The sequence below is a fragment of the Hylobates moloch genome, unplaced genomic scaffold (assembly GCF_009828535.3).
Source record: "Hylobates moloch isolate HMO894 unplaced genomic scaffold, HMol_V3 SCAFFOLD_18, whole genome shotgun sequence".
NCBI classification, from domain to species: Eukaryota; Metazoa; Chordata; class Mammalia; order Primates; family Hylobatidae; genus Hylobates; species Hylobates moloch.
The window spans coordinates 74,850,605-74,876,918 of record NW_026652293.1 but is presented as its reverse complement, the minus strand read 5'-3'; the positions used below and the strand labels follow the sequence as shown (position 1 = coordinate 74,876,918).

At 39.9% G+C, this 26,314-nt stretch overlaps 1 protein-coding gene across 4 annotated transcripts in view; it reads left to right on the top strand.

Moving 5' to 3' along the window:
* The window catches only part of PLD5 (phospholipase D family member 5), a 451,018-nt gene that overhangs the window by 199,140 nt on the left and 225,564 nt on the right, over positions 1–26,314 (top strand). For 3 of the 4 annotated variants that reach the window (XM_058430447.1, XM_032136222.2, XM_032136223.2), the window contains one exon: positions 24,470–24,638. The exons of the other annotated variant lie outside the window; for it this stretch is intronic. In XM_058430447.1, the coding sequence (XP_058286430.1) occupies positions 24,470–24,638 (169 nt within the window). The remainder of the gene's footprint in view (positions 1–24,469; positions 24,639–26,314) is intronic. 4 annotated transcript variants of the gene reach the window in all.

Sequence of the window (26,314 nt, the reverse complement as noted above, 5' to 3'; positions counted from 1 at the left end):
GGAAGATGGGCATAGCATAGATTAGACAACTGTTATTTGTGGGTGTGTTGGGGAAGGAAAAGTTTGTGATTAAAGCATAATTAAGGCAGCATTGTGCCACATGCATTGAAGACTCTCAGTGACGGAGATAAGGAAGATAAGGAACTAAATCTATACTCTGCAATTGTACTATTTTTATGAGTGGCCAAAGTTTATTGAGATTTTCCTATATTCAAAGTCTGTGCTAAATCCTTTATGTACATTGTCTCATTTAATCATCTGGAAAACGCTGTGTAGTGGGTACGATAAGGAACGAAGCTTAAGAAGGTATGTGATGAGGACATCAGGAAGATGGCAGACTAGGAAGTTTTAAGCCCTTGTTTTCCCAAGGAAATGTTAAATAAGAGACTGATTAAATAATTTTATAGAAGCTCTGGGAATGAGTTAAAAATTTATAACAACCAAGCAAATACCCAATTAAGAAAAATCCACATTGAACATAGCAGGAAATTTTATTGCATTTTTACTCACCCTTTCCCCACCCTGCCCCAAGGCAGCATGGCAGTCTGGGGGATGTGATGGCCTGGTGCCCAATTTCCCTCTGCAAATTGGAGAGATTTGGACCATACTTGCAATGTTCCACCCTGTATGACAGAAGCCTGGGAGATTGACCTCTGTGTTGCTTAACTAGGAGCTCAGACAGCTAAAAGTGGCACAGTTTGGGTTTCAGGCTAGAGGAAGATAGGAGAAAGCAGGCATGGCTTATGAAAATCACAAGGGTTTTATAGACCCACAGATGCCTGGGGCAAGAGATCTTTGAGCAATACAATAGAATAGGTGAGACCCCAAGAAGAAGCAGGGGTGAGACTATTAGAGAAATTGAGACATTAACCAGCTATGTATATGAGGGAATCAGAAAAAAGCATGCACACAGGTCCAAGGAAGATACATGGCTAGAAAAGGCCTTCACAGAGGGCCTATTAGTGAAGGTCTTCCTCTGGTTAGAGTCAGTCTTCAAAGACTGGAAGAGGTGGCTATTTTTTTCAAATGCCCAATTTTCAACAAAAGATCACAAGACATTAAAATTTAAAAAAAGTCTGGCCTATTCAAAGGAACAAAATAAATCTTCAAAAGCTTGAAGAAACACAACCATCAGACTTACTAGACAAAGACTTTAAAACCACTCTCTTATATACACTTAAAGAGCTAAAGGAAATCAAGAAAAGAACGTATGAACAAAATGAGAATATATAAAAAAGTAGAAATTATAAAAGTCAAATAGAAATTCTGGACAGGAAAATACAATAAGTGATTTCAAAAATTCACCAGAGATGTCCAACAGCAGTCTTGAATAGACAGAAGAAAGAATCTGTGAATTTGAAAAAGGTCATTTAAAATCATTGAGTCTGAGGAATAAAAAGGAAAAAGAATAACAAAAAGTGAACAGAGCCTAAAGAACTTGCAGGATCCCATCAAGTGGACCTATATATGCATTGTGAAAGTTCCAGAAGAAGAGAGAAAGAGTCCAGAGAGATTATTTGAAGAAACAATGGCAGAAAATACCCCCAATTTGAGGAAAGACATAAATGTACAAATACAAGAAGCTCAAAGAAATCTGAGATAAACCTCAAAGACCCACACCAAGTTAGACTGTCAAAAGCCAATGACAAAGAGAGAATCTTGAAAGCAGTAAAGTAGCTTGCCACATACAAAGGATCCTCAGTAACATTATCATGTATTTCCCAGCAGGAATTGTGTAATTTGCCTGAAACTAAACAACTAACAAAAGGTGGACTTGAACCCAGGCCCATTAGTGCAAAGCTCATTCTCTTAACCAGTGGTTCTCAGAGTGTGGTCCCTGGGCCTACAGCACCAGCATCACCTAGGAACTGGTTAGAAGTAGAAGTAAAAATTCTCAGGCTTCACCTTGACCTCCTGAATCAGAAACTGTGGGGTTGCAGCAAACTGTCTTTTAATAAGGCCTGCAGATGTTTGAACTGCTCTTAACCATTATACAGTGGATGCACTGCTTTAAAATGCTTGAGGATTTTTTCTTTTTCTTCTCATAAAAGTACAGCCATATAGGACCACAACCCATTATCTACAATTCTGAAAATTCGGAAAACTCTGAACACCAAAAAAACTTTTTTTAGTCATTTGTGGTGGCAAAATTCTTACCTAAACTAGTAATTGGTTTTATCCTGCTTAGTGTGAATATTCATATGTTTCATCGTAAGGGTATGATTGTTTTTAATGACAGTGTGTTGTCTCATAGGCTGTTGAGGGTTTTTTGTTTATAGTATATGCGTTATAAATAAATATGCTCTAATAACTGGCCACTGGAAGAAGTAAAAATTAAAAAATAAACACACGTGGCCCTATGAGTTTCACATAAAAGATTTTGGATCAGTTCAGTAAATAAAGATTACTGGGCTGTGATTCTGGAAGCCTGAGTTAAAACCAGACTCTGCTACCTTGCTACCTTGAAAGGCAATGAGTTCTCTCTTTGCCTTGGTTTCTTCCCTATTTAACTAGGGATTGAAGTAACTAATCTCATAATCTCCTCCAGCCCCATCCACTAGAGATATACCTGGACATACCTGGAGCACAGATTTTTAGTTATTTCCTTCATTCTATTATTTTCTCTGCAGGTTACTCTTCATTTGATATTACCAGGTTGGAGCAAAAGTAATTGTGATTTTTGTTATTACTTTTAATGGCAAAACCCACGACTATTTTTGCACCAACCTATAAGATGCTTTCCATCTTCCTCTCATCTTGGTGCAAGAAAACTAAGTGGTGTGACCACGTGTATACATAAATATTTTTAAAAGGACCTCCCCCAAACTCAATCATGATTATTTGTGTATAGGGAAGCCTAAGAATAGGAGTGACAATTCTTTTTAAGGCACTGTTACTACCCACTAAGTTCAGAGAGACTTGGTTTTATTAAGTATGCTAGAAAAGAAATAAAAGAATCCCACTGGTCTTTCTGGGAAGATATCCAGGAGTCTCCTATCCAAGAGACAGGAGTCACAGGCTGTCTGTCCACAGCCGGTAGAAGAGGAGTGAGACAGGAACCAAGATGATAGACTATCTGCTCTCAGCATGTGTGTTTAGGGAACATGAGACCAGACTGAGACACTTCCTGCAATGCACCCTCTAAGTCTTGACAACATCTTGTACAATTGCTGCTGCTGACTTATGCCCCAGCTGCGCAAGGATGCTTTTGGTATGGAGCCCCTGGTGAGGATGACTTTTTGCTGAAAAAAAAAAAAATTGACCCTGTTGATTCTGTAACGAAGTAAGCTTTGGCATTTAAGTGTTAAGACTGAAAACCCACTGTTGACTGAGCTGTTATCCTGATTTAAACTTTAAATGGTACATTTTGCCTTTTCTTGTGACAAGGTGTTCTTTTTGACCTTCTCCAGGTAAAATATTTTTCCATACTCTAAGAACAAAAAAACTCAATAAATTATTTATTCCCGTCAGGCAGGAGCTTGCTCAAAATATCTGTATTGAGCAATTATAAAAGCCTTGGAAATTTCCATCTTCAACCTTAGAAATGACTGATTGAATTCCAATGAGGGAATCATGGACAGGAGAGAATTGGAAGGAGAAGTATTTCCTGTAACAAAGTTTGAATTATAAAAAAATAGGCCAAGTGCAGTGGCTCATGCCTGTAATCCCAGCACTTTGGGAGGCCGAGGTGGGCGGATCACCTGAGGTCAGAAGCTGGAGACCAGCCTGGCCAACGTGGTGAAACCCCATCTCTACTAAAAATACAAAAATTAGCTGGGCATGATGGCAGGTACCTGTAATCCCAGCTACTCGGGAGGCTGAGGTGGGAGAATTGCTAGAACCCAGGAGGCGGAGGTTGAGCGCCATTGCACTCCAGCCTGGGCAACAGAGTGAGACTCCATCTCAAAAAAAAAAAAAAAAAAGAAAAGAAAAATAGTCTACATCAAGATTGTCAAACCCTCCTTATTTTGTTGTTGTTGTTCTGTTTTATCGGGCTTTAATCAGCCTGAAGCCATGGTTTTTAATTGCTGTCTCTAGTAGTAAGCAGAAAAGCGGGATGAGGAAGGGCCCAACCAGACCAGACACAGAAACTAAGAAGCCATAACTGTATTCTCTCCCTTGCGCACCCCTGTTCTATATGCCTTCTATGGCCTCTTCTTCCTAAATGTATTCTTTCCCTCTGTTCAAGGTTCCGCTTGTTAAATATGATCTTCCCCTCTCACGGAAGTGCCACTGCTCCCTTGATTTCTCATAAGTTTCTTCCTCTCTTATTCTTGCCTTAGGCCATCTTCTCATCTTTTTCCCCGCTCCACTTTCTTCCCCTTACGTCCCCACTCCTCCTTCCATCCTCCCCTCCCACACACTCCTCCAAATCCCAAAATAACGAGTGCAGAAGAGAATACATGGCATGTTCAAGCTTGAGATTGGTGGTCAGGGTTAAGCAAGCAAGAATGAGAGTGATTCTTTTATTTTTCCCAAATTTGAGTGATTAGGCTATTACTGTTTCCCTTTAGGATAAAGATTAAAGACTTAAAAAGTTGTTAAATGCTTAAAAAAGACTAATTGTGTGACTCCCAGTAGCAATAGTTTGAAAATGTTCAGAGGTTTAGAATTTAATTTTTTTTCATTTCATGTATTTTAAACTGAAATCATATCATTCACATTTAACTGTGGTTTCATTCTATGAGCAAATTATTTCTGATATATATAGTATCTGTATATATGCATATGCACACTCACTTCTGTATATACAACTTGATTTGTAATAATTTTAATATGTTTAAATAATTTTATGAGTTTTAAAATATATGATTCATCATCTTAACTCTGGAAGGTACCTTTAAAAGTATCTCTTGCACTCTCATCATTTTAAAGATGGGTAAAGTTATTTTCAAATAAATAATCTGAGTAGCAGACAGACTTCGGCCTGGAATCAAGTTCTTGAGACTCCTAGTTCATCATTCCTTTTACTAAACCCTAATGTCTCCCACGCAGATTCTAATTATATCTTATGAATTTTTAAACTTCCAAGATTAGAGAATTGCAAGATTGAAGTTTTTCATAGACTAGTTGTAATGAGAGCAAATATAAATTAGAAGGTGATTGGAAGTGAATCAGAAGCCTGAATTTATAGCTTCTAGAATGCTACTTAAATTAAAAAGTTAATTATAATGTGAATATGAATGAAAAGTTTATTGCTCATCATTTAAAATATTTACATATTTATAAGAAACTTCATAGAAAACACTTGGATGTTCATTTTTCTTGTGTCTATAATACCTAGTAACTGTTATATTGTATAATAGAATTCATAAGTTTTAAAATATATCAAAATCCATTGACACATCAATTAGAGAAATTATATCCCTTGGAGATTTGAACACTCTTTTGAAGGATTGATAACAGCTCCTGGTGAAAATTAAAGCTAGATTTGGTGACTTAATGTGGTCCTTTCAGGGATAGAAATCCATCCATGTGTTAATGGAGTGTAGACAATTATTGGTGGTGACAATCAATACGTTTGATTAGATAGCAAAAGGAGAACAAAGGAGAAGCCTGACATTTCCGTTAGCATTCACAGTCATCCTGACCTCCCAGTCCATACCAGGGCTGGTTTTGAACTGTTGTCCTGATACAGTCACATACACACAGCGTGAGGGAAGCTTCTAAGGGAGGCTGTTTGAGCACACCAGACTTGGGTGACAGACAGACAAGATTTGAAAACCGGTTCTGCTACTAACTTGTGACTTTGGGCCCAATACATGACACAATTGCCCAAACCTCATTGTCTTCATCTTAAAAATGAGAATGCTAAGATTTGTGTCCCAAGGTAGTGTCATCATATCTGCAAAGTACTTGGCTTATGGGGCCTCTCAATAAGTGGCAGCGATTACTATCATCATCATCGTCGTCGTCGTCATCATCATCATCATCGTTTTGCTATTTTGAAATGCATGACTATATGAGTATTTATGTGCATTTTTCTAGGAATAGTTTCTAGTGTTCATAATTTTGACCATTCCTTGATTTCACCTTTTTCTAAGTGAGCAGCAGCATCTTTTTGACAGGTACCCATCAGTTACATAACCTGGAAGTTGTTCAGCTCCTCATGGCACTGCATGCTATTAAAATACAGGAGAAGCCAACTTAATATTCTGTGTCCAGACCACAAGCACAGTTAGCAGACAGAGATTTCCTTTCCAGTGACTTTTCAAATCTCTCACCAGCAAGGAATAGATCATTGAAAAAAACTTGCTCTACAAATTGATAATAAGAGCAAATGGCGACTTAGCCTAACACACATCTCTTAACTAACTCCTTGATTCCTTCTCCAGGAAGCTTAGTATAATTTCACTATCAAAAATTAATGATAAGTATGTGATATCATATGTGTTTCATGGGATGGGTTAAGCTTTATATGGGTTTTCTGTTTTTAACACCTGTACCTACAAAAGAGTTCGTTTGCATAAGTGGGGTGTGTGTGCGTGTGTGTGTGTGTGTGTGTGTGTGTATTTTAACAAATTCTTATTCTCTTTCTCAGTGTAGCATTCCTTGGTAATATGAGTGGAGTCTTCTGTTTGTTACATGGTGGGCAAATTGGTTCGTTTCTGGATAAATGGCAAATTTTAATTTTGTATGTTCTTTCCTTTTTATCTTAGGAGCAAATGCTTCTTTGTGCAGGCAGACAAGCTTAGATTGTGTTAAAAATATATATATCACTGGTTAGAGGCCACCATTTCTTCCAGAACAGTTTCACAACTTGATCTCCCATCCATCCCAGCATGAGCCGTTTTCAGTCAAGGGATATCCATGTAATCCACAGGGAATTCCTTGATCATAAGCTTGTGGGCTGGAGCATGGAAGGGGAGGTTCAGGATCGCAGTAACCATATGACCCATCCTAAGAAGATCAAGTACCATGTGTGTGTGGTGGGTATGAATCTCAGCCCAGCAACTCAGATTTAAAAGATACTCTATTCCAAATCTTTACTTACCTGCCAAGCTATGACCGGCAGGAATTCAGTCTCAGCCCTGACTGACCAAGGTTGTACAAGATCCTGGAGTCTTTCCCAGCAGCTGAGGACCCCCCTGGTTATATGTGTCTGTCCCAGCTAGTTGTCAGTAGAAAACCATCAGCACAGCCTCATGTCCCTTCAGTTTTGGGGACTGGCAAAGCTGGAGCCCCAGGGCCTAGAGTCCAGCCTTTGTGGGTGCACACAACCTTTGACCTCTGAGAGTCTGCCATCTTCCCAGGCAGGCCTGGGGCCAGGTGGTGGGTCCTTTGTTCCTTACAAGACCCATGGACTTCTCTGCCTTTCCGGTTGTGAGGACCCTCTCCTCTCTACCTTGGTGCATCTCAAAGGCATTCCTCTCCAGACACCCTGTGTCATCTCTTCAACAGCTCAGGATTTGGGAAGACAAAATACTATATAGAAATGGAAGTGCACTTTGGAAGGCCGAGGCAGGCAGATCACGAGGTTAAGAGATCGAGACCATCCTGGCCAACATGGTGAAACCGTATCTCTACTGAAAATACAAATATTAGCTGGGCATGGTGGCACGCACCTGTAGTCCAAGTACTCGGGAGGCTGAGGCAGGAGAATCACTTGAACCATGGAGATGGAGGTTGCAGTGAGCCGTGAGCACTGCACTCCAGCCTGGGTGACAGAGCGAGACTCTGTCTCAAAAAAAAAAAAAAGAAAAAGAAATGGAAGTGGCTTGTGGACAGTCTCTGCTTTTAGCCCTGGATGAAAACTCTCTTGAGGTCCTGTCTTCTTTCAGATGAAGAAATGAAGGATATATGTATCTTAATAAATTATCCTACATGCTGTGAGAGATTCAAACGTAGAAAGTTAAGGAAAGTGTGTGTAGGAAATATTTAAATAGAAAATAGATGAGCTGCAAAGGAATGTGTGTACAGGAAATAACAATAACTATAGTTGCAGAAAATAGCAGCTGGTACCAGTTAGTGACCCTGGGGCAGGACGCTGGAACACACAGCAATCAGGAGTGGGATGACTTTACACTGGGGATCATCTGTACTTTTTGACGTTTCTTAACCTATGCATGTAATGATTTCTAAAAATATGAAGAAATTTGCTGGAATCTTAAAAGTGCGTGAATAGATTTAAGTCACAATTATTTTCTTTTATTTTTTGAGAAAGGGTCTCCCTCTGTTGCCTAGGCTGGAGTATAGTTGTGTGATCCCAGCTCACTGCAACCTCTGCCTCCCAAGTTCAAATGATCCTCCTACCTCTGCCTCCGGGGTAGCTCGGACTGCAGGTATGCTCCACCATGCCCAGCTAACATTTTTGTATTTTTTGTAGAGACAGGGTTTCACCATGTTGCCCAGGCTGGTCTTGAACTGCTGGGCACAAGCGATCTGCCCACTTCTGCCTCCCAGAGTGGTGGGATAACAGGTATGAGCCACCAATCCAGCTCACAATTATTTTCATTACCAAAAACTGTTATTTGTTTTATAGAAACATTCAATGAAGAAATCTGTTCTGCCAAAACCATTTGAAGTTTTTCCTGAAGTTTTACATCAGGAAAATAATAAAATGAAAAAATGCCGGATTTTAAAACTTTGACATATTCAAATTTAGATTTGTTAATTAAAATTCTATGTACATAGAATGTTTCTTATAGAAACTAATTTATTGCATTAGGGAAATATTCCTGCATAGGCTTACCTGCTACTTTTGGGGGTCTGAAAGTGAATCAACTTGCAGAACTTATGTGATTATCTAGCAAGATTCACTCATTACAGAATTGTCTCATCCCCTTCAATGTGTCAACTCTGAAGAAACTTAAGCCATATTCAGACTGTGAAAAGATACATTTAGAAAAACTATTTTAAACCTCTGGAAACAGCACATATTTGGCCAGATGATGCTGATCGCCCTTGGTGGACTTGAAATATAGCAGCCAAAATTGTCTTCTGTGCTGTGTGGCCAATCTGCAGTGAAGAGGGCCCATTATATGCACCCACGAGAAAACTTACGATTTACAGGCCTTGCACCCAGCTGGGCCACATAGTTGACCCTTATGCTTTTGAGCATCATTTTTTGGTTCTGGAGGTAATGGCAGCTGTATGCAACTTTTCTAAGCAAGAAGTTATGCTATTCCTTTGAGGAATCTTTCCCAGATCTGGTTTCTTGCAAGGTTTTGAGGAGTCTTATTGAGGCACAGAAAATTTACCCCAGATAAGCATCAGGCTTGAAAGTAGCCATCAGTCAGCTTCTCATTTAGCTAGTGTCACGGGGTACATGTCAATTTGACAGAGCCCATGGTGGACAAAAAAGAATAATAATAATGGGATTTATGAATGCAGCCTCAACTTATGAAAATTACTGAGATTCAAGACACTAGAGGAAAGGGAAAAAATCACATATAATCTCCCTCTCATGGAAAACTACTTGCCATCATCCTTGAACAATGATAGAGCAGAGCTTAACTGCTTTGTAGTTACTGGGTAAGATCTGGTGTCAAGGACTTGAATCTGCTCTGCTATCTTTTTCCTGGCTCTTCCTTTGGAAACAAATACTAGCAATAATTGATGGTAAATCCTCAGTTCCTAGGAATGTCACTGTGCTTTAATCTGAAGAGGCAACTTGAATCCGAAAACATGCTTGAGTCAAGAATTTATTTTAAAATAAATAAATCCAAGGATAAATCCTGAACCTACAGATGGACCAACCTCCTGTGTCTTCTACTAAGTACAGTTCGGAGGCCCTAAGGCAAACTCGGATGTCATAATTTCAGTTTTAGAAAATAGCATTTATACATTTTAGAAATACTTTTAATGTGGGTTGAAATAAAAATGATTTTCTAAGTAAGTCTGGCTTAATTAGAAAATGTAATGAGCTCCATTTCCTAGTTTGCCTCCAAGTTGTAACTTCAGTTTCATCTTGTGGGCAGTCTCAGTTGTTAGTAGCTGCCTGAAGCAATAGGCTGAGAGAGATGGCAAGGCCAAGGGCAGGCTCGGGAAAGAACAGCGTGATTGACTATCATTGCCTGCATTGGGCGTGTGAGTGAGGAGAGGCAGCATGTATTTGTTATTCTGGCCATAACTTTTCTATCAATTCAAGAAGAGAACTGGAATTCTTGAGCTAATAAGCAATGCCTCCCTCATGATCATTTTCTGAAACTTATTTTGTCCATTGCAATTGTTCATCATAGATTCTGATATTCGGTCCCCTACTCCATCAAAATATCCAGGAGAATTTCATATATAAGAATCCCAAGCCATGTCCAGACTCTACTTTTGGGGTCTCTGAGATGGCTTAATAAATAGTGTAAGGGGGTAAAAATAATTTTCCCTTTACCCTTCTAAATTCTGGGCTGAGATCACCTGCTCCAAAAGGCAGATTAAGAAGAAGAAGAAAAAACAAACAAACAGAAGCTTACATGTACATTTCATATGTATTTGGGAGATACCCAGAGAATGAGCAAATCTCTCTCATTTTTAAAATTTAATTTAAAAAAATTTTTAGAGGCAGAGTCTTGCTCTGTTGCCCAGGCTAGAGTGCAGTGGCATGATCATAGTTCACTGTAACCTCAAATTCCTGGGCTCAAGCAATCCTCCTGCCTCAGCCTCCTGAGTAACTAGGACTACAGGCACGTGCTACCATACCTGGCTAATGTTTCAAGTTTTTTCGTAGAGACAGGGTCTTGCTGTGTTGACCAGGTTGGTCTTACTCTCCTGGCCTCAAGCAGTCCTCTTGCCTCAGCCTCCAAAAATGCTTGGATTACAGGTGTGAGCCACCATGCCCAGCTGAGAATGAGCAATTCTCAAAAAGGTGACTTCTAACTCTGGCTTACATAGCATCTTCAGTAAAGAACAATACATTTTTGGAGAAGTGACAAGACAAAGGAAAAAGACCTAGAGTTGAGGCAACAAATCGTGGGAACGCAAATGCAGTCATACATCACTTAATAATGGGTATCTGTTCTAAGAAATGCATCATTAGTATAGCCTACTACACACCTAGGCTATATGATAGAGACTACTGCTCCTAGGCTACAAACCTCAACAGCACGTTACTGTCCTGAATACTGTAGGCAATTTTAACACAATGGTAAGTATTCGTGTACCCAAATGTATCTAAACCTAGGGAAGGTACTGTTGGTTGGGTGCAGTGGCTTATGCCTGTAATCCCAGCACTTTGGGAGACCAAGGTGGGTGGATCACCTGAGGTCAAGAGTTTGAGACCAGCCTGGCCAGCATGGTGAAACCCTGTCTCTACTAGAAATACAAAAATAATTAGCAGGGTGTGGTGGCAGGCACTAGTAATCCCAGCTACTCGGGAGGCTGAAGCAGGTGAGTCGCTTGAACCCGGGAGGTGCAGGTTGCAGTGAGCCAAGATCTCATCATTGCACTCCAGCCTGGGTGGCAAGAGCCAAGACTCTGTCTCTAATAATAATAATAATAATAGTAATAATAATAATGTTTTAAAAAATAAAAATAAACCTAGGGAAGATTCTGTAAAAACACAGTGTTACAATTGTTGCAGTCTTATGGGACCACCGTCATATATGTGATCCGTTAACCAAAAGGCATGACTATATAAGAAACTAATGACAGATAAATGCTAGTTAATTAAGTTTGTTGTGTAGATTCCTCTGGGGTTGGTCTCCAGGCTCATAAGGGTCTAAAGTTGTCTCTGGTGTTGAACATTGTCCTTCCTGGTAGAGAGGGGAGGATTACAATTTGTAAACTCATGTCCTGCTTTTAGGCAAATGGGGGAGACAGAGATATTTCCCTGTGTTTTCTTCTCTATTGTCTCCAGCTCAAAATAATCCTTTTGTCAAAGTGGCATATTTTCAGGTGGCATATTCTGCTACCCTTCAAAAGCATCCTTCTTCCTGAACAAATTGACAATTCTGACAAGGAGTAGCAGATGGAGGCCAAATGATCACCTTAATGACAAAGGCTAAATTGGATGATGTAGCTTAATGTGAGATCCAAACATCTTCCTCACTGAACCCCAGAACTAGGTAGGCTTATCACCCAGGCACAGCCAGAGCTAGATTAGGGCACATCTGGACATGAAGGGGCTTGTCCAGGCAAGACTTGAGGCATGGGTGTTGAGGGTGGGATAGGTCTCCCAAGAAGAAGCAAGGGACCAAGCTGATAACTCTTCCTCAATCTCACAGTCAGCTCATTCATTCCTCCTGCTAGGGCAGTGTGAGTAAAGGTTTGGAGAAAGATGAAAGGCAAGCTTGCATCACATCACACAAGCATCCTTGAACCTGGAAGATGGCATTAGGAATGGGGCAGATGAATTTCCCTCAATGGTGCCCATATTTCTATCTGCCTTACCTTAAAAATGCATTCCATATCTCTCCACTTTTCCCCATCCCCAGCATTCACACAGTGGTTTAAGCTGCCACCATCCTTCGTCTAGGCTCCATGCTATTGCAGTGATCTAATTGTTCTCCTGCTGCAACCCTTGTCCCCCTGCAACCCATTTCTGACAAACATCAGGGGTCATCCTTGTGGAGGGTAAATCAGATCATGTTCCACCCCTGTCCAATCCATTGTGTCTTCTCATCACACAGTATAAATCACAACCTCACACCATATTCACCAGCCCTGTGTAATTTAACTGTTCACCAACCCCTTTGACATCCCCCCAACTCTGCCCCACGTCACTCCCTAGATTTCACCGCATTGGCCTTTCTAATGTTCCTCCAACACTCCAACCTCATTTCTGCCTTGATTTCTTCCTTCCTTCCTTCCTTTCTCTTTCTCTTTCTCTTTCTCTTTCTCTTTCTCTTTCTCTTTCTCTTTCTCCTCCTCTCCCGCCACCCCACCCCAGGCTGGAGTGCAATGGTGCGATCTCCACTCACTGTAACCTCTGCCTCCGCCTCCTAAGTAGCTGGGATTACTGGTGCCCACAACCAAGCCCAGCTAATTTTTTTTTTTGTATTTTTAGTAGAGACAGGGTTTCACCATGTTGGCCAGGCTGGTTTCAAACTCCTGACCTCAGGTGATCCACCCACCTCGGCCTCCCAAAGTGCTGGGATTACAGGTGCAGGCCACCGTGCCTGGCTGATTCTTTCTTGATTGATGTTCCTTTCTGTTCTGAACACTCTGCTCACAAATTCTTTGCATCTCATCTCAATGTTATAGCTTCAGCAAGGCCTTTCCCGGCTGGCATTCTAAAGAAGCAACCTTTTCCTTAATGTCTGTCATTTCATCCTACTTACTTCTCTCACACCTGCCATCTTTTTATCTGTTTACTTACAATACGTATTCGCTGTTTCCTCCCCCGGGACATGTATGCCCCATGAATAGAGGGGTTTTGCTGGGTGCCTTTCAGCACTTGGAGAGCTCATCATGGATTTGACATTCCATAAATATCAATTTACAGGGCATAAATACATGACCCCAAAATCATCAGACAGATTATGTCCTGAATTTTAATTCAGAGAATACAGTTGAGGTAGTGATTATGTCTTTTGTAAAAAACAGACAATCAAACATAACCTGACAGCAAGAGAATACGTCCTAACAGAAAGCAACTCTGCTAGTGAATCTGGAATTCACTGTCATGGACGTCATGCCCTGGGACATTAATGACTTGGGGGAAAAATACCCAGAATTTGGTACCTCTGCCTGGATATTTTGTTTTGAAACTTGGAAGAGGCAATGGAGTGTTGTGATTAAGACGATACACTCTGCAGTCATATTGCCGGACTTAAATCTGGGCTTCATCACTCACTAACTGTGTGCCCCTGGGCAAGTTACTTAAGTTCCTTGTGTCTCAGTTCCTTATCCATAAAAACATGGATAATAACAACTACTTCTGATAATTATTGTAAACATTAATTAATATAGTCAGTAAATCTATGTAATGCGGTGACTGACACAAAACAAGAACTCAATAAATGCTCATTGAAAGTAATAGGAGTATAATGGGTACAAAAAATAGAATGAATAGGGTCTACTATTTGATAGCACAACAGGGTGACTATAGTTAATAATAACTTAATTGTATATTTTAAATTACTTAAAGAGTGCAACTGCATTATTTGTAACTCAAAGGATAAATGCTTGAGGGCATGGATACTCCATTCATGATGTGCTCATTTCACACTGCATGCCTGTATCAATACATCTCATGTACCACATAAATGTATACTCCTATGTACCTACAAAAATTTTAAAAATTAAAATATTAAACAAATTTTTAAAAGTAATAGAGGTAATAATATAATTACATTTTGCTAGATGTTGGAGGGTAGAAACTGCCTTATAAGTTATAACCACTTTTTTTTTCAATCATCTGCCTTTCTACTGTGCTAGCTCTTTGAGGACACTGTCAAGATCTTTCTATTAATGAGCTTCCTGCTCCTTTGCCACATCTTATATTAGTGAAATATCAACAGGTAGGTGCATCACGTTCCACCGTTTTCCTCTTTTGTCTTCATCCTCCTCAAGTTTCTTTCTGATTATTCCTTTCTGGATCAGTAGTTAGAAATATTAAGCCAGTTAAAAGTGTGCCCTTGTGTCACCACAGTTTTCCTGGTCGGTAAGATTGGCAGAGTGGCTTAGAGAATAAGGAGGGGGCTCCTTGCTAGAATAAGGTAGGGGAGCTGCCACGTGCATCTTCCCCTCTCCAAACAGGATCAGCATCTCAGTCCAAGCTGATCTTCCCCTCTAAGACGGTAGCCTCTGCTTTCAAAATCATTCTGCTTAGTTCCTCTGTCGACCCAAAGTGTGCTTGTAGCATATCCTCTAAGATAAGACAAGGGCCAAATCTAGCTTTGTCAAACACACAAGCTCAGACAAAAACCTGAGTTAACATCCCAGCTCAGTGGCATTCTCTCTAGCTAGATGACCCCTTGCCACTGGGAACCCTGCTCTCTCCATCTCTCCAACTAAGATCCTCCCTGTCTTGCAGGGTTGTTGTTGACGATGCTGTGTAATAATATCTGCGGAAGTACTTTTAAACTGTAAGCAACAAATAATAGCTACAATTATACGTCCTCTGCTGCCATACTGCCTCTCTCCAAAAACAAACCATAGTTGTTCTTCACGTATACAATTATAGACCTGGAAATAATGAGGCTTTCATCTTCCTGAATCATCTAGAATTATAGAAACGGCAATCTGCTACCACCAACTCAAACTCACTGTCATGTCCTCTGCAGCTAATTGTCTTTGGCAATCAATTTAAAAGTTAATAAAAAGGAAACATCTGGTGACAAAAAATAAGAAAGTATTAAAAATGGAAAGAAATACATCAAAAGGACACAGAATACAACTTACAGGGGCTCCCGTTGGCAATATATGCAACAATTTGAATAATGAATGATGACAGTAATAGGTTATAAAATTTTGAATTAAGAAACATGAATCCATACTAATTAAACAATTTTTAATATAAAAGTGATGGTTAGCTGGGTGTGGTGGTGCATGCCTGTACTCCCAGCTAGTCGGGGGTACTCAGGCAGAAGGATCACTTGAACCCAGGAGTTCAAGGCTGCAGTGAGCCACTGATCACTCTGTACTCCAGCCTGGATGACAGAGCAAGACCCTGCCTCAAAAAAAAAAAAAAAAGTCTTGAAGGGTGATAGGAAAAGGGGGGAAGCTTTTCTTTTTTTATTCTTTTTTTTCTTTCTTTTTTGTTTTGTTTTTTTTTTTTGAGAAGGAGTCTCGCTCTGTTGCCCAGGCTGGAGTGCAGTGGCACGATCTTGGCTCACTGCAACCTCGGCCTTCTGGGTTCAAGCAATTTTCCTGCCTCAGCCTCTCGAATAGCTGGGACTACAGGCGCCCGCCACCATGCCCAGCTAATTTTTGTATTTTTAGGAGAGACGGGGTTTCACCATGTTGGCCAGGCTGGTCTTGATGTCTTGACCTTGTGATCTGCTTGCCTTGGCCTCCCAAAGTGCTGGGATTACAGGCGTGAGCCACCATGCCCAGCCAGGGGGGAGGCTTTTCTTTGTGGAAGAATGCCAACTAACAAATAATAGAATGGTCGGAGCAGAGTAGTGCGTGCCTGTAATCCCAGCACTTTGGAAGGATCGCTTGATGCCAGGTGTGCAAGACTAGGCTGGGCAACATAGTGACACTTCATCTCTACAAAAATAAATAAATAATTAACTGGGCGTAGGGGCATGCACCTGTAGTCCCAGCTACTCAGGAGGCTGTAAGGCAGGAAGATCACTTGAGCCAAGAAGTTTGAGGCTGCAGTGTGCTGTGATCATGCCTATGAGTAGCTACTGCACTTCAGCCTGAACAACATAGCAAGACCCCATCTCTAAAAAAAAAAAAAAAAAAAAAAATCAGCATACCGTTAGCCAGCCAGCTCTTGCTGGTATTCTTTCTGCTATTTTTCACAAGTAAATTCACTCTGATCCAAAGTCTTGGGGACAAAGTGAAATACACATCTCAGCTGAAATAAAGCAAGGTCTCTAGGTCTGTATCAACTATTTCCACGTCTAGAAGTGGTCAGTGAATGTGCCACATAGGTAGCGAGTCACTTTCTAAGTCAGAAATTCCAGTATCTCTTTGGGAAGGTTAGCCTTTGTCTTGTCAATCCTATGCTTTTCATTGTAGCCATATGATCTCAAAAGCAAATGTAACAAAACCAAAAATAGACTAATGGCACTTAATTAAACTAAAGAGCTTTTGCCCAGCAAAAGAAACAATCAACAGCGTAAACAGGCAATCTACAGAATGGGAGAAAATATTTGCAAATTTTGCCTTGACAAAGGACTAATATCCAGAATTGATAAGGAACTTAAACCAACAAGAAAAAAGTGGTCAAAGTACATGAACAGACACTTTTCAAAAGGAGACATATCAGCGACCAACATATGAAAAATGCCCAACATCATTGTAACCATGGGTTTACTAGGAAGCAGGCATTGAGCACAGCGTGTCACTGAGATTCCCGCCGCTAATCTTTGTAATAACCTTTTTTCTGCTCAGAAGTGGGAACAGATTGAAAGAGGTTAGTAATCTGTTGAAGGTCACACAGCTCATAACTGGCAGAGCTGTGTTTTGTCTATGTTAGTTCAAACCCTTTCGTTTTGAATTGTTCTCTACATAATACCAAAATCAAGTATGAAAGTATCATATTTTATAAAAATACACATTTCTAATTATCAGAGAAATGCAAACTAAAACCACAATGAGATACCATTTCACACCAGTCAGAATGGCTATTACTAAAAAGTCAGAAAATAGCAGATGTTGGCATGGATGCAGAGAAAAGGAAATGCTTACACACTGTTGGTGGGAATGTAGAGTAGCTCAACCCCCACGGAAAACAGCATGGAAATTTCTCAATGAACTAAAAATAGAATTACTATTTGACCCAGCAATTCCATCACTGGGTATCTACCCAAAGGGAAAAAGTTATTTTATCAAACAGACACTTGCACTTGTATGTTTATCTCAGCACTATTCACAATAGCAAAGTCATAGAATCAACCTAAGTGTCTATCAGTGGTGCACTGGATAAAGAAAATGTGGTATATACATACAATACTACACAGCCATAAAAAAGAATGAAATCATGTCCTTTGCACCAGTGTGGATACAGCTGGAGGCCATTATCCTAGGTGAAATAACTCAGAAACGGAAAATTGAATACTGCATGTTCTCACTTACACATGGGAGCTAAATAATGGGTATCCAAGGCAAGGACATATAGATGGAAATAATAGACACTGGAGACCCCAAAAGGGAGGAGAGGAGAAGCGGGGGAAGGATTGATAAACTACCTGTTGGGTACTGGGTTCACTGTTTGGGTGATGAGATCACTAGAAGCCCGAACCCCAGCATTATGAGGTATACCCATGCAAGAAACCTGCGTGTGTACCCCTGAATCTATAACTAAAATTTTAGCCATATGACCACAGTAAGGGTAAAAAACCTGATCACTTTACTTTGAGTGTGAGCCTGACTGTATTGATGAGCCGAGATCGTCTGTTCAGCTTCATTAATGCAACCAGAAAATCAAGATCTAAAGAATGAATGTCAGTGCATTGACTGCCATACACCTTTTTAAGGTCAAGTCATGATAACTGATCCAGTGCATTAGGCAACAAAAGAAAGCTCACAGTCACTTTGAAAATGTCATGTAGGCACCAGTTTCTAAGGCTCCTTTTAGCCAGTATATGTAGAAGCATTTTAGCAACTGTGCTTTAAGAGTTTGAAAACTTGGAGACATTTTTTTCGATTATAAGTCTTCAGACTAAGTTACTTTAAAAAAATGTCTTTCATTTAGCGTTTACTAGGAAGCAGGCATTGAGCACAGCGTATCACTGAGATTCCCTCGTCTAATCTTTGTAATAACCTTTTTTCTGCTCAGAAGTGGGAACAGATTGAAAGAGGTTAGTAATTTGTTGAAGGTCACACAGCTCATAACTGGCAGAGCTGTGTTTGTCTATGTTATCACAAACCCTTTTAAACTGTTCTCTACAATAACGCCAAAATCAACTATGAAAGTATCATATTTTATAAAGATTCTTCTATTTACCAAAACACAGACACATACAGCACTTTTTAAAGCTGTCAAATACATGGACTTCATTTTTTAGTAGCTTATTAAAGGGAAACTACAAATAGTTCTTTGAGAAGGTACAATATTGTTCCTGGATGGAAGTGAAATTTGGATGATCACATTAAGTTTGGAGAATAAATACATGCTATTAATAAGAACAGTTCGAATTGTCTTTAAAATTCCATTAACAATGTAAAAAGCTTTTTCTTGTATTTATTCCACCTAAGCTCCCTGGACTCACAGTTTACCTTAAACTATCAAGAAAAGAAGTATAAAAAGATTGTTGTTGTATTGCATTCCTATAGATCCAGTTTTCCCCTAGTTATCAGGTGTCAGAAATAGTGCTATCCAGCCTCTAGGTAGAGTTCTCTTGCAGATGGCAAATAGGTATTCCAGGGATTTGCCCAAAGGTGAATTTTAATGAGATCTGCCTACTTCTTTCTTACCTTGAGAAGTATGAGTATACTCAGGGCTGTGATGGCATGTAAATGAGTTCTGCTCCTATGCTAATTAGATCAGGCCTCTGGAGAGTAGCCAGCTGTTGGTTTTTAAAGGAAATAAAACTATAGGTCACAGAAATAAGTCATTTCAAAGCTGGTTTTTAGAGACCTTTTCTAGCATAAGAAACAGCCATATGCCCCAGAAGGAGCAATCAACGTGTCTGGGTAGAGAGGAGGAGAGTGAGCAAGTAAATAGGGTCATTATTTCCAAGCTTTTCCCTGGAATTCATTACCCACACAAAGTGTAGTCTCCAGACCTTGAGTGCTGCCTCTATTTTTATTTTTACTATAAATTCATAGTTTATCTTGATATTTAGTAAAAACCAAATAACGGTAATACAGTAGTCCCTACTTATCCTCAGAGGATGTGTTCCAAGACCCCCAGTGGGTGTGTGAAGCATTAGATACTATGGAACTCTACAAGGTACTATATTTTTTCCTATTCATATCTACCTGTGACAACGTTTAATCTATAAAATAGGTACAGTAAGAAACTAACAACAATAAGACAGAATGCTTATAACAGTATACTATAATAAAAGTTATGTGAATGTGGTCTCTCGCTCCAAATAACATATGAATGTAATATTTTCAGACCTTGCTGGACTGTTAACTGAGACTGTAGAAAGTGAAACCAAGGGTAAGGAAGACGACTGTAATAAACTCGGTCTTCCTTAGCTCCCAGGGAATTTCACTCTCCTCCTCCTCCAATATCTCCAGTACCTCCTTCTCTGTCATCTTCTCCTGCTTCACTTTCTCTACCAAGCAGGATTGATTAGATGTTTTCCATATTTGGCTTTGACTCTATCCTCTTTTTTAAAGAAATCTCTCTTGACCATCTTACCCACTTCTAAAGCATCAATCACTAAGGAAAATAAAATCTTCTAAGAATGTGTGTGTAATCAAAGAAAAGGGAAGAGATGTTACATTATCCATCTGATGAGGGCTTCTTACCCCTTTTTTGGCCATGGACCCCTTTGACAGTCTGATGAAACCTATGCATTATTCCCCGAATCATGTTTTTAAATTCATAAATTTAAATACAGAGGATTGCAAAGGAAACCAAAAATGTTAACGTGGCCAGAATATTTTTACAAATACATTTATGATATGCTCATGTGTATCCTGCAGCACATATTCACAAAAGAACAAGATCCGGTCACTACCACACTTTCAAAGTAGTGAGAAAGGCTTGGAAATGTTGACTATAACTGTACCACAGGATGAAAATTTTTAATGGAGACAAAATTGCAGGTTTCATTAATATTCTTATGGTTTGTTGCCTATGTTCATAACTGAAGGGAAATTGACATTTTAGTTAGTGACTAGGGAAAATAAAGATGTAGAATTCAAGTGCATAGATCCCCCTGAATTCTACCCATAGATCCAAGTTTAAGAACACCTGGTCTAAAGATTTCCAAAAAAGGTTGGGAATCGTGACTTACTTGTATGCCCAAGAGAAGCCATAGGGACAGTACGAAGAAGGCGATGTTATGGAGCCATCTATAATTGTACAATTATACTATATTCCTCCCCTCATATGTTTGGTTTATCTGGGCTTCCTGTGTCTCTTGTCTTTCTCCATGTACCTTTTATATCATATCAAAGTAAAATTAAAACTAGCTAGTTCTTTATTTGGTGGCAGCTGTTATGTTTTGGCATTGTTTTGTTGGAGGGATTTTTTTTTGTTTATTGGATTGTTTTTTTAAATATAGCCATCAGTTGTAGGGGAGGCAGAAACTACTGAGTATCTGGGATTATTTATCCATGCTATATCTAGCTTCTATTAACATAGATAATTGGGCTTTAAGTGTGGATAGAATTAAGATATCCAGCTTCAACCTCTGTCTATTGCCTTCGAAGGCCTTGAGGTAGATCAAATAATCCCCTTTCCATCTTGTAACTCTCTCTCCCCTTGGCTTCCTGAACGCTGCTTCTCCTGGACCCCTCTCATCTTCCTGCTTCTCTAAAGGTCTCTCTTATGAACCCTCTCATCTGTTTCACTCAACCACCAGTAGGCATTTCCCTCACTTTAGGCTTTGGACTGGTTTTCTCATCGTCTTTTCTTCTTCGATACTCTCTCCCAATCCCCAATTTACATTATTTCCCATGTTCCTTGTCAGGTTTTTTTTTTTTTTTTTTTGAGACAGAGTCTTTCTCTTTCGCCCAGGCTGGAGTGCAGTGGCACGATCTCAGCTCACTGCAAGCTCTGCCTCCCAGGGTTCATGCCATTCTCCTGCCTCAGCCTCCCAAGTAGCTGGGACTACAGGGGCCCGCCACCACGCCTGGCTAATTTTTTGTATTTTTAGTAGAGACAGGGTTTCACCGTGTTAGCCAAGATGGTCTTGATTTCCTGACCTCATGATCTGCCCGCCTCGGCCTCCTAAAGTTCTGGGATTACAGGTGTGAGCCACCGCGCCCGGCCCCTTGTCAGTTTTAATGGATCCCAGCTCCCCACCTCCCAGTTGAGATTTTAATGACACCCAACATGCATTCTTTGGACACTCACCGTGCACAATTATACTATAGGTTAGGTTAGGCACTGGGCATACCATTCCGGACCAACGAAACAGGTTCCTGCCCTCACACACCCTATAATCCATCAAGGAAGGCCTTAATCAAGTAATTTCAGGAGTGAGGTGAAGGATGAAAGAGGAGGAGCAGGTCACTGCAGAAGTTGATATTAAGGGGATCTAGCCTAGTTTGGGGGTATAAGGAAGCCAGTCAGAAGAAGTGAAGTTTCAATTGGAACTTTAAAGGTTAACTGGGAGATGGCTCAATAACCAGTGTAGGCGTTGGGATTAGGACAATGCATGTGAAATGCAAAAGTCAGAAAGAATAGTGGGGAAGGAAGTAAAGATGACAAATATGGCTGTGGTATGGAATTCACAAAGGGCATTTGAATCCAGTGAAGCTGTAGAGAGGCAGGCCAGGCTGGTAAACACTTGTCAATCATGTCGGGGCAGGTCAAGGGCATCATCCTAAAGACAGTGGGGAGGTCCATAGGAAGTTTCATTAGGCAGCAGGCAGAGTGTCCGGATTCATGTTTTTAAAAGATTAATCCAACTCTAGTAGGGAAAATGATTTGGAGAAGGACAGGAACCCATGTGAGGAGACCATTGGAGGGGGTTATACAGCCCAGTTAAGAGACAATATGTTGGTTTTGCAAGAAAATCTGAGTCCTCATTGTTTCTGCTTTACCTGCCCCTCATACGTTGAAGATTTGACCTTGAAAATGTCCACTGCGTGCTTCTTTTCATTCTCACTGACCAAATTCAAGCTTCTTTTTTTCCCCTGGACTATTGCAGCAGCTTTACTCTCTCCTGACTTATCTTCTGTTTCCCGTTTCTCCATGCCAGTGGCGTACAGGTGAGCTGTCAGACTCAGCCCCCTGAAACACACTTGGTTGCTCCCAAATGCAACAAAATTAAGTCCACACTCTTCTACCTTGATCACAACCTCTGCAGTGTGGTCCCTACATATGCTGCCAGCTTTCTCCACCATCACAAGCTCCTACCATAACTTTCCTACTTCACGCTCCCCTTGGCTCACTAACTCACAAATATACAGACATGCTGTGTTTTACAAACTCCTCCCTCCCTCTTAGAATATCTTTCTCTTCCAACTCACTCATAAAAAATGTTCATCTTTGAAGACTAATTTCAAGCCCAGCTTCCTCCAGATTTCAAGCCCAGCTTCCTCCTATATGTCCCCAATCATAATTTTTCCTTCTTGTGCATGTTCCAGTGAGTCTTTAAGTGATGTGTTTTCCCTCTGATTAAGCTTCTTACCCTTGCTTCACCGTTTATTAGAGTCTACCTCCTATTTGAGTCAGTACATATGAGATAGGCTTTTCCACTAAATTCTGTTTCTGAGGGCTAGGGAGATTTGTGGTAGTCATTTCTGTGTTGCACATAGTGATTTGCCTGCCCTGTGCTTATAAAGGCTCAACAAATTTTAAATAAGTTTTTGGGTGGTGATAGGCTGATTGGACTCCAAAATTGCAAATTTATCTGAGCCAGATACCCAGAGCCCATTCTGGTTATAATATTTTAGGTTGATCAAATACAGAACATTTTACTAGCAGTATTGTTTTTGTTTCAAAAGCTGGCTAAATGCAACATGTCTCAGTAAGAGTAACAATTAAGTATTTTATTGAGAAGTGCTGAATTCTTTGTTGAAGGCTGAAATTTATTCTATAAGTATTTCATGAGCCCTAATTATGTCTCTGGCTCTGTGCATACAACTACGCAAATCTGTGTTCTGGAAGTACCTAACAGGTATTTTCATAAGGACTTGAGGTTTTTCCATCAAGAATTGCAGGAGGCTGGGTGCAGTGGCTCATGCCTATAATCCTAGCACTTTGGGAGGCCAAGGCGGGAGGGATCATGAGAGGTCAGGAGTTCGAGACCAGCCTGTCCAACATGGTGAAACCCTGTCTCTATGAAAAACACGAAAAAGTTAGCCAGGCATGGTGGTAGGTGCCTGTAATCTCAGCTACTCAGGAGGCTGAGGCAGGAGAACTGCTTGAACCCGGGAGGCGGAGGTTGCAGTGAGCCAAGATCGCACCACTATACTCCAGCCTGGGCAACAGAGCGGGACTCCACCTCAAAAAAAGAATTGCAAGAGAATATACATTAATAAATAAAGCTTAATAAAGCTGGAAAAAATAGCTCATTCCTTTGTTCAGAAGTTATCTGTCACCTAACTCAGAAGTGAAGAAAAGGCAGCCAAAGAAAGGTATGACAATACAATGGATATATTGTCAATATAATAAAAAGTATAAAAAGAGAAAACAAACTTATTAGAATATTGCCAATTGCAGTTTATTTAGGGCTTGATTATTCCTATAATTTTATCCTTTTCTTAGCTCTAATATTAATAAAGCCCTGCAACAAGCAGGTTTTATAATTTTCTTCTCAGTGTCACTTTACACCGTAGGCTAGGAAGCATCAGTAGATGCTCAGCAATAATAACTGCATTTATTGAGTTCCAATATATGCCCCACATTGTTTTAGAAACTGGAGATAGGCAAAACTCAATTTATAGTCTCAAATAGCTTGCAAAGTAGTATCTTATACAGGAATTGAATAGCTTCCAGGGAAAAATAAAGGAATATATTACTAGAAGAAGACGCTTGTGTAGGAAGCTCACAATTTTTTTTCCAGGCTAGATTGAAACTGGACATTAGAGACATACTCTGTTATTTTCTGAAATATGAGTGCTAACTGTGGAAAAATAGAGCATAAACTCTCAGAACACGGTAGGTTAGTAGAGGTTAAATGTAAGAAGATTTTTGTGGAGAAAAAATGTAAATTATGAGGACAGAATGCATTCAGAATGAGTAAAGAGTATTTTTTAGATGTCTGCTGTATGCATATATAAAGATCTGTGGCTTCAAATTTGACTAGATTTTGTTTGTTTGTTTTTCAAAATCTTTTCTAAGAATTGCCCTGGTGGAAAATATTCCTGAAGGCCTTAACTATTCAGAAAATGCACCATTTCACTTATCACTTTTCCAAGGCTGGATGAATTTACTCAACATGGCCAAAAAGTCTGTTGACATAGTGTCTTCCCATTGGGATCTCAACCACACTCATCCATCAGCATGTCAGGTAAGCTACATCCTCTGTGCGTGTGATGATTTTACTTATGTGCATTTTCCACTCCTTAGTATTCTGCTCCTCCACTCCTCAAACTCAAGCTCATTTATCTTAGTCTACCCGCACCCAGAGTACATGTACATTATTACCTTTATGTAGATGTGCCGTTGTTAATCATATGTCACTCAGCTCCTACTCGAATGCCAGGTTTGCAAGGACAAAATCATGTTTCATCTTTGCCTACAGTCGGCTCTTGATACAGAATTGCTGTGTTGTACAACTTCAGGGCGTGCTATTTACGTGATAATCTCTGTCGATGGCATGGTCCAGAATTCTGCTTCGCCCAACTTGCATGTTTACAGTTCTAATTCTGTAACTGCTCACTGAGGCATTTATTTGGTTAATTTGTGTTATAATTCACCTTTCAAGTTATAATTCACCCACAACCACATTTTTTAATAGAGTGAAATTTCCCAGGATAGTTGTTTTTCTCGACTGTCATATTTGGATGAATGGGAAAAAGAAATATGCTTATTTCTTTTAAAAAATAAGACTCGGAGAACTACCTTTAGAAAACTGACTTAATGATCTAAACGATTTCTGAATAAAATGCTCTGGGTGTAAGAAAATGGTGCTGGTGATTTTAGTGTGTTTTTCTTTATATTGGTACAACCATGACAGTTTACATTAAGCTACCCTATCTAAATATATAGCAATTGGCCTACATTTAAATGTCATATGTAAGTCAAGGGTAAAATAAGTTTTGTCTCCTTTTATGCAAAATGTATTGGCATTAAGCTTATAATCATGATCTCACTGGTACTTTGAAAGCTATTGAATCTATTCAATTATACTATTTTAAAGTCAAAAATTACTGGAAAATAAAAACAAAAAACACGAAGGCCATAACTAAAGAAAAATGGAATGAGTTTACTAACTGTGTTCTACACTTTTCCATCTCTACTAAAGTTTAAGTAAGTGTTTCAGGATTTATTACTCCATAATGTCTCCTAAAATATAGTAGTTTAAGGAAATAGTATCTATTTGTTCATGATTTTGGGTAGGGTTTGGCAGAGAGCACTTATCTCTGATCCATATGACGTTGGCTAGGGTGGGTTGCCCGGGGCTGGAGAATCCTGGATGGCTTTCCTCACATATCTGGTATCTCAGCTGGGGTGACTGGAACGTCTGGGATGGCTGAGTCTCTCTGCATGTTCTGTCATGATTCAGTAAATCATCTTGAGCTCTTTACATGGTGGTTGGATCCTCAGAAGGCAAAGAGCTCTGGAATCCTAGCATGTTGCTCCCAATCTTTTCCACTGGTAGAAGAACGTCTCAAGTCCGGGAAGGGAGGAGCAACATCCAAGTACAGGAATGAGGATTATTGGTGGCCATCTTTGGAAATAACATACCACAGCCCACTCTCTGGCCGTAGCAATTCATATCTCCCTTTTACATGCAAAACACACTCACCTTATTCCTCAAAGTGGGAATTCTACTACATCAAGGGCTCTGGAGGGAAGCCAGAGATCACCTCCAATACCCCTTTTGCTCTTATGTGGGCTCTTTGGCTAGATCTAGAAATCAGATTGACACAAGGCATATTAGCAGGAGAAAAGTCTACACATTTTATTAGTTTTACTTGTACATGTGGATCTTCACAAGAGAGTGAAGTCCAAAGAAGTGGC